General features: G+C 43.1%; 1 protein-coding gene across 2 annotated transcripts in view; it reads right to left on the bottom strand.

Annotated features, from left to right (window-relative positions):
* The window catches only part of TRPC4 (transient receptor potential cation channel subfamily C member 4), a 207,582-nt gene that overhangs the window by 46,888 nt on the left and 148,328 nt on the right, over positions 1 to 12,366 (bottom strand). For both annotated transcript variants that reach the window (XM_054015240.1, XM_054015241.1), the window contains exon 4: positions 3,844 to 4,180. In XM_054015240.1, coding sequence (XP_053871215.1) covers positions 3,844 to 4,180 — 337 coding nt within the window. The remainder of the gene's footprint in view (positions 1 to 3,843; positions 4,181 to 12,366) is intronic.

Here is a 12,366-nt window from a genome sequence, read left to right as displayed (position 1 = left end):
GCTTTGGGAAAGGGGATTAGTTAGTTACGTTGCCAGTTTTAAAATAGGACTTTTACCCTAGAGCTACATAAGTTCAGTTTATGCTTCAAAATGTATCTGCATCCAGTAAGCAGAAATGTATAATTTACCTACCCACATGTCAAACTGGGATAATGATACTATCCATTTTAAAGCATTTTAGAGCTATATAACAGCTAACTATTGATGATGATGATGATGATTATCCCCCAATCCAGGGATATTGGGGAGAGGGGGTACTGTGCCCTCCTGGCATTGTGATACTGGAAAACTGCAGACTGGCATTGCTAGGCCGGAGCTGAGCAGCTGCAGGGTAGCTGAGGAAGGCTCCCTGCTCAAGATAGGAGTCTCTATCTGAAAGGAAGGAATGTGCCAGCGCAACAGGATCGGTACTTGGTCCACTGGGTTCTGTTTGTTTGTTTCATGTTAATACAAAAACTGTAATAACTAATTAGAAAAGATTTTAAAAAAAATGAATCCCAAATCCTGACATTAGCTTGGCTCGTCAATATGATTAGTAACTCTAACCAGCCCGACAGACTGATTAATTTCTTGGCAAAAACAATAGCTATATTTTGGCGTCTTTTTAGATTAAAAACAAGATTTATCAAACAAAGGACAATAAATCTTGGAGCTCAGCTGTGGCACTGAGGTGTGGCCCAGTGCCGGGAACTGAGGGAAGCTGTGTGACCCCGTCCCCAGGGCAAACTCCAGAAAGCAACATACCTCACAAAGCACAATCCCTCTCAGAGCATATCAGCATGCAGGAGTCTGTGCATGTTGCACTCTTCCTTTGGACATGCATCCCTGCTGCTGGGGAGTGTCGGAGACAGAAGGAACAGTCCCTTCTCATTCCCCTCCATGAGTGGTCAGGCACTATCTAGCTGCATTCTGAGGATTTGTCTATATGGATCCACAGTTTGAACCTTGTGGATGTGCATTGCAGCGCGCACTATCATGCTGCACAGTAACTATCCCATGTGGATGCTGCAGGTGCAAACTAAAAGGTATCTAGGTTGCACCCACAGTTTCCACACGAAAAAAGAACAGGAGTACTTGTGGCACCTTAGAGACTAACAAATTTATTAGAGCATAAGTAAGAGAAAAAAAAAACAAGTCTCTGGAGTACATCCACAGCTGGGGTGGGTCATTCAGCAGCTTTTTATATTCTCTTGCAGTCAGGGCTGGCTCCAGGCACCAGCCCACCAAGCTTGTGCTTGGGGCGGCACCTGGAGAGGGGCGGCGTGGCGCTCTGGCCGCCGGGGAGAGCGGGGCTGCGACAGGGCTCGCCGCCCTCCCCGCGGCGCTCCGGCCGCTGGGGAGAGCGGAGCCCCGGCGGGCTCGCCGCCCTCCCCCCGGCACTCCGACCGCCGGGGAGAGCGGAGCTTGCCGCCCTCCCCCCGGCTGCTACTCTGAAACCAGTTTCCACACGGGGGAGTTACAGCGCAGCACACCAGCCCATGCTGAAATTCACACCCACATAGGCCGAACTGCAGGGCCATGTAGACATATCCTAAATGTCAACAACGTCTGGAGCCTTCCCAATTTGGGCCAAAAATATAAAATGCATCACCATTTTCCTTTGAAGCTAACAGATCAGGGAGTCTAGGAAGGGTTGTGGAGGTGTTCAGTGCAATAGCTTCATAGAGAACTGTGAGGATGGAAAGAAAGTCAGGGGCCTACTGTGAGGAAGGATCTGTGTGTAGCCTTACTAACACTGGACAGTAGCACCAGTTTAACTAAAGTTGCGATTTTAAACCAATGTAATGAACCTGTGTGAACCTCTGTGTGGACTCTCCTATATTGGTTTAAACCAGGTTTATTGTAGATTAGCCTGATTTGTTTAGGAATAATTTTAAATTGAACCAAAATAAAGCAGAGACCACAGTACATCCTGGCAGATGTAGTGTGGCTAGTGAGGAGGGGCTAAAGGCGAGGATGGGGACATGAGGGAACTGGAACTACAGCCCCCATGAGGCACTGCACCCACTCAGGCAGACACAGAGGTTAACAATCCGGTGACCCAAACAAAATATTTTGTTTTAGGTGAACCCAGGCAAAAACATTTACTTTTGATTTTCCTGACAGAAAATTCAGCAGAAATCATTCCTGCCCCCCTATTCCCCACCGTGGAAACTTTTGACTTTAACAACACCCCATTTTCTGATGGCAAAATGTTTTGACTGAAATTTGTTAACTAGCCCTAGTCAATTTTTCACAGAAAAAAAAAAAAACATGTTTGAAAAAAGTCTGTTTTGGATTTAAAAGCTTATTGGAAAATTCTGACCAGCACTAATTATAATTTATGCACCCTTCATTATTTGTGAAATATGGCTGTGACCTGTGCAAATGTTTAAAATTAGCAACAACACACTCTGAGACTATAAGTTCTGCGAGTACTACAAACTGTCTTGTTCTCTGTCACAGAACATCCTTACAGCTAAAAACAAGAACATAAGAATGGCCCTACTGGGTCAGATCAAAGGTCCATCTAGCCCAGTATCCTGTCTTCTGACAGTGGCTAGTGCCAGGTGCCCCAGAGGGAATGAACAGAACAGGTAATCGTGAGGTGATCCATCCCCTGTTGCTCATTCCCAGCTTCTGGCAAACAGAGGCTAGGGACACCATTCCTGCCCATGCTGGCTAATAGATGGACCTATCCTCCATGACCTTATCTAGTATTTATCAAGTATTAAATAAAATGTTAAACATAAGAACATAAGAACGGCTGTACCTGGTCAGACCAAAGGTCCATCTAGCCCAGTATCCTGTCTACTGACAAGTTTCAGAGTAACAGCCGTGTTAGTCTGTATCCGCAAAAAGAAGAACAGTGCCACAAGTACTCCTGTTCTTCTTTTTGTCTACTGACAGTGGCCAATGCCAGGTGCCCCTGAGGGAGTGGACCAACAGGCAATGATCAAGTGATCTCTCTCCTGCCATCCATCTCCATCCTCTGACAAACAGAGGCTAGGGACACCATTCCTTACCCGTCCTGGCTAATAGCCATTAATGGACTTAACCACCATGAATTTATCCAGTTCTCTTTTAAACGCTGTTATAATCCTAGCCTTCACAACCTCCTCAGGTAAGGAGTTCCACAAGTTGACTATGCGCTCGTGAAGAAGAACTTCCTTGTATTTGTTTTAAACCTGCTGCCTATTAATTTCATTTGGTGACCACTAGTTCTTGTATTATGGGAATAAGTAAATAACTTTTCCTTATCCACTTTCTCCACATCACTCATGATTTTATATACCTCTATCATATCCCCCCTTAGTCTCCTCTTTTCCAAGCTGAAGAGTCCTAGCCTCTTTAATCTCTCCTCATATGGGACCTGTCCCAACCCCCTAATCATTTTAGTTGCCCTTTTCTGAACCTTTTCTAGTGCCAGTATATCTTTTTTTAGATAGGGACTCTAAATTGAAAGATAAGAGATGTAAATAGTCTTTTTCTAAAGTGAAGCATCTAGTAAATTTCAAATTGGTAATTTATATAAATCTGCACTACAGTGGATAGAAATCACAAAGTTATCAATTCTCATGCTACGGGGCATACATTAATCATCAGCTGAGGTCAGAAAGAAAATCCCTTGAATCTTACCCCGTTGCCCCTACCATGGTATAGAATTATAATTGGCCAGAAACAGGCTGGCTTTTTTTAACTTTCCTCTGAATTATCTGCTACAGTCCCCAAATACTAGATTAGATGGCCTACTGGTCTATTCTGTGATGGAATATTCCACTGTGTATTCCTCCTTCAATAATCTTCACAAAATATGTCTGAATTTAACATTTTCCACAATATTTTCTTTAGTAATACATTTACCCAGGACCCACGGTAATATCATCCACTCGACAACGGTTGGAGGTGGCCCCTGCATGTTCAAGTCCGACCTGTCGATGTGCTGAGAGGCAAGGAGCAACAGAAACAGAAAAGTCAAGTACGATGCAGTATGACAGATAAATTTGATAAATGGCTTTTTGATGAACAGCCCTAATGGGCTTTTGGGAGCGATCAGGTAGCACACAGAGAAGACAGGGAAAAGGAGTCCAATCACAGCACATGTCAACATCTTCACTGCCCAATGCCGCCTCCTCCAGCCTGGGAACTCATCGTACCAGCGGGATGCAAGCAGCTGCTGACAGTTGGGCTGGGCAACAAACTAAAGGGAAAGAAAGAAAGGACAAAGTCAATTCCATGTGATTGTTACCCATTCATTTTCTCCACAGGCCAACTTTAGGGCCATATTTTTATTGGCTTTTGGGTGGACACACAGAGGAAAGCTTTTGAGAAACCACTGTGCTATTTACACAACCTATGCAAGTACTACTCATAATAGCAGCCCATGTGAACAAGGACTGATAAGCCCCTCCTTCCTCCAGTAAGCCAGTCACTGGAAAGAGGATGGGTGGAGAGGACAGGAGGGGACTTGGCTCAGCCCCATTGTGGCTCTCCAGGCATCTCTACCTCACCCTGAAGGTGTTGGGTGTGTGCGCCTCCATGAAGCCAGGGGCTTTTGGGAGAGATGGTGCCCACCAAAGGATACTCCCTCATGTTACTCCCCCAGAAGTGGTACAGCTCATGCTCTGTACAGCATACACAGAAGCCCTTAAAATTCACTTTTTAAAAGTATTTATGCTAGTTAATCTCAACTGCTCAAGTGTTAATGGAAATCAAACACAAAAGGGTTGTGACATGGATGTTTCAACATTTGTTTTCAATTCAAATACATATTCACAAAAAAAGTTTCCATTATTCACTCAGCTCTTGAACAGAACTTGAAGATCATCAGATAAAAGTCACTATGGAAATACAAAGAATTATTGTTGTTGCAGGACTATAATTTAGCATCTTCAAAAAGTAAAATTGAATGCAATAATAAAAAAAGCTTTTCCTCATCACGTTCCCTGAAAATTCTCTAATTTAGTTCTATCTATCGGAATACTGAGCAAAGCTTATGTAGATATACTGTTTGCTTTTTGCTTCTTGCATAACTGAAGTAAAGAACTTGCCATCCCTAATACTCCCTGCTTAGTAAACCTTTTTCATATTCATTTTCATCCTTTACAATATTTTTACAGTGTTATTTTATTATTTTACAATGTGTTGTATACTACCTAGTAATGGAGTAATGGAAATTTCCAGAGGACTCCTCCTGAGGGTCGAAATGACAGTCTGGACCTATACATAGAATGCTTCCGCCGACGTGCACAGGCAGAAATTGTGGAAAAACAACATCGCTTGCCTCATAACCTAAGTCGTGCAGAACGCAATGCTATCCACAGCCTCAGAAACCACCCTGACATTATCATCAAAGAGGCTGATAAAGGAGGTGCTGTTGTCATCATGAACAGGTCTGACTACCAGAAGGAGGCTGCCAGACAACTCTCCAATACCAAATTCTACAGGACACTTTCCTCAGATCCCACTGAGGAATACACTACAAAACTGCACCATCTACTCAGGACACTCCCTACACTAACACAGGAACAAATCAACATACCCTTAGAGCCCCGACCGGGGTTATTCTATCTACTACCCAAGATGCACAAACCTGGAAACCCTGGATGCCCCATCATCTCGGGCATCGGCACTCTCACTGAAGGACTGTCTGGATATGTGGACTCCCTACTCAGACCCTACGCCACCAGCACTCCCAGCTATCTCCGTGACACCACTGATTTCCTGAGAAAACTACAATGCATCGGTGACCTCTCAGAAAACACCATCCTAGCCACCATGGATGTAGAGGCTCTCTACACAAACATCCCACACACAGATGGAATACAAGCTGTCAGGAACAGTATCCCTGATGATGACACAGCACAACTTGTTGCTGAACTCTGTGACTTTATCCTCACGCACAATTATTTCAAATTTGGTGACAATATATACCTCCAGACCAGTGGCACCGCCATGGGCACCCGCATGGCCCCACAATATGCCAACATTTTTATGACTGACCTGGAACAACGCTTCCTCAACTCTCTCCACTCACGCCCCTTCTCTACACATCTTCATCATCTGAACCTATGGGAAGGCAACCCCTCAGACAGAGACCAACACCTATAAGAGCTTCACCAAGCATTCTCAAAACTACGATACCCACACAAGGAAACAAATCAACAGAGCCAGACGTGTACCCAGAAGCCTCCTGCTACAAGACAGGCCCAAAAAAGAAACCAACAGAACTCCACTGGCCATCACCTACAGTCCTCAGCTTAAACCTCTCCAACGCATCATCAGTGATCTACAACCCATCCTGGACAATGATTCCTCACTTTCACAGACCTTGGGAGGCAGGCCAGTCCTTGCCCACAGACAACCCGCCAACCTTAAGCATATTCTCACCAGTAACCGCGCACCGCACCATAACAACTCTAACTCAGGAACCAACCCATGCAACAAACCTCGATGCCAACTCTGCCCACATATCTACACCAGCAACACCATCACAGGACCTAACCAGATCAGCTACAACCTCACTGGCTCATTCACCTGCACGTCCACCAATGTTATATATGCCATCATGTGCCAGCAATGCCCCTCTGCTATGTACATTGGCCAAACTGGACAGTCACTATGCAAGAGGATAAATGGACACAAGTCAGATATCAGGAATGGCAATATACAAAAACCTGTAGGAGAACACTTCAACCTCCCTGGCCACACAATAGCAGATGTAAAGGTAGCCATCTAACAGCAAAAAAACTTCAGGACCAGACTCCAACAGAAACTGCTGAGTTCCAGTTCATTTGCAAATTTGACACTATCAGATCAGGATTAAAGAAAGACTGTGAATGGCTATCCAACTACAGAAGCAGTTTCTCCTCCCTTGGTGTTCACACCTCAACTGCTAGCAGAGCACCTCACCCTCCCTGATTGAACTAACCTCGTTATCTCCATACTGATTTATAGACTCATAGACTTTAAGGTCAGAAGGGACCATTATGATCATCTGGTCTGACCTCCCGCATGATGCAGGCCACAAAGCCGTCCCTACCCTTTCCCTTGACTCTGCTGTTGAAGTCCCCAAATCCTGTGGTTTAGAGACTTCAATTAGCAGAGAATCCTCCAGCTAGCGATCCCTGCCCCATGCTGCGGAGGAAGGCGAAAAACCTCCAGGGCCTCTGCCAATCTACTCTGGAGGAAAATTCCTTCCCGACCCCAAATATGGCGATCAGTAAAACCCCGAGCACGTAGGCAAGATTCTCCAGCCTGACCCTCATTAGCCATTATACTATTTACCAGCGATGGCACGCTGTTCCTTTGACTAAAATCGTGTTATCCCATTAAACCATTCCCTCCATAAACTTATCTAGCTTAATCTTAAAACCAGACAGGTCCTTCGCCCCCACCGTTTCCCTCGGAAGGCTGTTCCAATATTTCACCCCTCTGACGTTCAGAAACCTTTGTCTAATTTCAAGCCTAAACTTCCCCACGGCCAGTTTATATCCATTCGTTCTCTTTTATACCTGCCTCTGGAAATTTCCATTACTTGCGTCTGATGAAGTGGGCATTCACCCATGAAAGCTTATGCTCCAATACTTCTGTTAGTCTTTAAGGTGCCACAGGACCCTCTCTTGCTTTTTACAGATTCAGACTAACACAGCTACCCCTCTGATAGAAGTAATAGAACTGACATAAGTAGACATATAATAGGATTGACACTTCCATCAAACAGAGTAAAGGTTAAAAAAGAAACATGCTCCTTTTTGCATCAAACACACACATACTCAGTCAATCAAAATTAAAAACTTAATATAGCCATGCATTAACAATTTTTCATTTAGTTTCTGTTTGGTTCATGGAATTTGTTTTTTTAAAGCATCACTACTGAACAATTTTAGATGGCTTTGAATTCCAATCATATGCATGTAGAGTAATTATAAGTTTTATATGTCATGCTTTTTGACAAAATCTTATAATTACAGAAGGCCAGATTCTGCAATTCTTACTCATGGTAAGTAATATATTACTTTTTAAATAGTCCCTGAAATTATTGGAACTACTGGCAAGGGAAAGTATTACTCGTAGGTTTGGCAGAATCTGGCACTCAATTAAAATTCAAAGTGAATCTTTTTGTATACCTCTGGATTTTGTTAGTAAAATTAAAGGGAACCAGCTCCCTGGACCAAATTCAAACCTGCTGCATGCTGGTAGAATGTCAGTGTTTTCAATAAAGATATACTGGCTTACCATGCACTAGCTCTGAGGCTGATCTCCTGACTATTAATTTGTTATTTTTGAATGGGGAAAAAGGAAAAAAGAAAAAGGAAAAAAAAGAAAATAAGTTATACTGTAAGAAATATGAAAGGAACAAAAAGAAAAATCATACAGTGTTCTCTGTTTCTTTCATTAGGAAAAATATTAAGTCCTCAAGGTTTCAGATGTTTATCTCAAGTTAGAGCTGCATGGAATAATACCATATGCAATTAAAGCAGCTTGTTTCAATGTGATGTGCTGTCAATGTTTTAACAAGATGTCCCTCAAAAATTTTTCACCTCACTTGGCAACGTGTGACATTCCCTGAATTTAATATTTTTTTCTCTTCCACCCCAACGTTTGACAGTTCCATGCTCTTTTCCCCTCACCACAATATCTGTCAATTCTATATCAATCTCTTTTCCTAAAAATTCATCAGTTCCATACTCCTTCCCTCTTTCCAGGCCTCACCTGCTTGATATGGGGAGTCAGGAAAAAGAACAACTTTTCCCTGGCTAATCTGAGATGTGGGGTGGAAGCAGGTGCCCCTTGGCTTGTAAGGGGGGTTAAGGAGAAATAAGTTTATCCTGGGTGGAAGTGTTAGAGGGCTTTCCCTTCACCCCCTCCCCTGGTTCTTTTCACGCAGACAGAAAGCAGAAGACTAGAAGTCGTAAGTGCAGGCAATTCTATGTTTATTGGAGTTAGTTCCAAGCAAGCATATCCATAGCTCTATACACCGGCAGAGTCTGTTTCCCAGTGTTCCGTTCCCAGCTCTGACGCCGCGGAGCCTTGCCTGTGTCCCCATTCCCTAGTTCCCTTTCCCATTTCCCCTTTCCCCCTCCTTAGCAGGCCGAAATATACCCTCAGTGCACAACCCTAGTCCCACCCCTTACAACTTATGATCATGTTCCATTTTGGAGGGTCATGAGTTGGGGTCTTCATCCCTCCTCTTTTGTATCCCATGCAGGGGTAAGGAGTGAGGTTGTGTTCTGACCAAGGCCAGGCTTTACTTTGGCTTTTAGTGTTTCTTATGCCTCCCTGCCCTCCAAACTCCTTGCCCCTCCTAACTGGTTGCTTGACCTTAGCTTGAGAGAAGAGGTAGGCAGACTTCTAGGGAATGCTTGTATATTATACTCCCACGGTAACCTGTAACACTTTAACTGTATCCCTTATCTTTTCTCATTGTACTAAAAGCCCCATCTGGCTGTGGGAAATGAAACACAGTCTCCTTGTTCATTGTTCTTCACACATATTAGTATAAGATAGGACTATCAAAATGTCAAACCCAAAATTCTATCTCAGGCTGACAAACAAGCCTATATGCTAACAGGTAGTAGTGAGAAGTCTGGGGGAAGGAGGAAGGGCCGGCTCCAGGCACAGCCTGGCAAGCAGGTGCTTGGGGCGGCTGCTCTGGAGGGGGCAGCATGTCCAGCTATTCGGTGGCAATTCGGCGGATGGTCCCTCACTCCCACTCGGAGCGAAGGACCTCCTGCTGAATTGCCGCCGCAGATCGCGATTGCGGCTTTTTTTTTTTTTTTTTTTTTTATTTTGGCTGCTTGGGGCGGCCAAAACCCTGGAGCCGGCCCTGGAAGGAGGGCTCCTGTTTCTTCAAAGTGTGAGCTGGAGTCGGGCAGGCAGGCAGAGGTGGGAGACAAGTGCACTGCAGCGACTGTAGGAATCACATTCAGCGCTGCTGCTGCGTGTCCTGCCTCCCTTCCTCCTTATGCAGTTCTGGAGAGAGAACTTGGCAAAAATGGTGCTGTGCAGCTTGCAAGGTAGACATTAAAGGGGAGATTCACTTGCATCCGTACTTTGCCAATACCAAGTGCACCTGGGGCATGGTAGCTGTAGGAGTGAGCAGCAGGTGCTCAACTCTCGTCTCAAAAAGGACTAAAATATTGATGTGAAATGAAATTAAAATGTTAATGTAACAACGAGGCTTGTTAACCAATTGGAGCTGGCCTGTAAAACAACGTTCTGCCCCAATACCCAAATATGATTTGTTCCTCCCTGATCATATAGCTATTACATGATCTAGATAAAGGAAAATTGTGGCCTTCCAAACTACAGATTCTTCATATATGTGAACAAAATGGCTAACCTCTAGCTGTCTTTTCACTATGTGATTTCTTGCCCATTCCCCAAAAGCATCTGGTCCTGACTACTGTCAAGGAAAGGATACAGTACAGATGGATAGCTGGTCTGATCCTGCATCACATTTCCTGTCTTCCATGCTAAACTAAGGATTTTTGGAAGGATAAGGAAGATGATTCTTTGGAATATACCCATTCAAAATTTGAGTTTGGTTTCTGCTCCCAACCAGCTTCCTGTTGCAGAAGTGTAGCCCTGTTTCTGTCAATCCTAGTGATGAGTTTACATTGGCTGATAAATAGGTTTGTTTTCAAGTCCATCTTCAAAATGAAAAAGACTAGAATATTATTTTTAAATGAAAGTTGAGATCCATTAGCAGGGTCCCTTGAGATCCCTCCAATTCAGCAGCGTGTTTCAATACAACTGGGAAAATGGTTTTGAGAGGGTTCATGTTCATATTCTCTGAAATCCTCCTTACAGGGCAGGTTTGGATTTGTTCACTGAGTCATTTTCACTGAGGCTGAAGTTGTAATTAAAGTATCTTGCACACTTTGAACGAAATCAAGTCCACTTCTCCAGGAATCAATTAACATCAAGAACCTCTGACATGTAATTAAACACAAATTTTAAATGAAAGACGTGCATGCATCTCCAATTTATCTTTCCCTTATCTGTTTAGTTTATGAGCAACTGAAAACTAAAAACAATGACCTAGAAGTCCTCTTCCACTAAATGCCAAATACCAAGTAACTCCATATACAAATACCACTGAGACATTAATCTAATGTACTTTAAACAAGCGAGCAGATGTAAAAAACATGAAACAAGAATAACTGTGTGCATGTTTCAAAACATGTCTAAACATGCCATGTGAGTCCTATATGAGCTGCAGACAGAGTGAAGTGGCTCTTGTGGTGCAGAACACAGACAGAGATATAAAACAGAATCCATGAAGCAGCATGTCCAGATGCAGATGATTTATTAATCTACAAAAGATCCAGACCTCCAATTTCATGGTTTTATATGATAACAGCATTGACATAGCTAGTGAACAATTTCCTCAAGTAGTAATAAATCTCCTTTCATTGCAACCGTTTCTTTTGACTACCCAGTTCTATCAGCCATATATCTAATCCAGACCTTCCCCAAGTGTTTTGTTTAGACCTCCTGAAAATAACTCTACATCTGCTCCAGACACATTTTCAAATTTACACTTGTTGACTTTATTTCTAAAAATATTGTACAAGTGAATTACAAATTTCCTGTATCATTTGAACAAGAGTAAATCAGTTGACTCATTTTTGTGCGTGGATAGTACAAGCAAGCATTGTGTATGATTTTCACTAGAGATATATAAATGCATTACACAAGCTTAATAAGAAATAATATTAAGCAGTATGGTTCAGTGAATAGGGGACTGGTTTATTCATAGATTCTAAGGCCAGTCTGATCATCTATTCTGACCTCCTGGGTGCAAGCAGTGTGCATTTTAATAAGGTTAAATGTAAATGTATACATCTGGGAACAAAATGTTATAGAAGTTACACTATGGGGGAGTCTATCCTGGGAAACAGTGACTTAGAAAAAGATTTTGGGGTTTTGGTGAATAATAAGCTGAACATGAGCTCCCAGTTTGACACAGTGTTCAAAAGAGCTAATGTGATACTTGGATGCATAAACAGGGGAATCTCAAGTAGGAGGAAAGAAGTTATTTCCCCTCTGTATTTGGCACTGGTGCAACCACTGTGAGAATACTGTGCCAGTTCTGGTGCCACAATTTAAGAAGGTTGTTCATAAATTGGAAGGGGCCCAGAGAAGAGCCATGAAAATGATTACAGGATTAGAAAATAGGCCTAATAGTGATACATTCAATGAGGGTCAATCTATTTATCTTAACAAAGAGAAGATTAAGAGGTGACTCGATTAAAATCTATAAGTACCTACACGGGGAACAAATATTTAATAATGAGCTCTTCGATTTAGCAGGGAAAGGTATAACATGATCCAATGGCCGGAAGGTGAAGCTAGCCAAATTCAGCCTCAAATAAGGCA

This window comes from Malaclemys terrapin, chromosome 1 (assembly GCF_027887155.1).
Source record: "Malaclemys terrapin pileata isolate rMalTer1 chromosome 1, rMalTer1.hap1, whole genome shotgun sequence".
Classification (NCBI taxonomy): Eukaryota; Metazoa; Chordata; order Testudines; family Emydidae; genus Malaclemys; species Malaclemys terrapin.
This window is presented reverse-complemented; position numbering and strand designations above follow the sequence as displayed.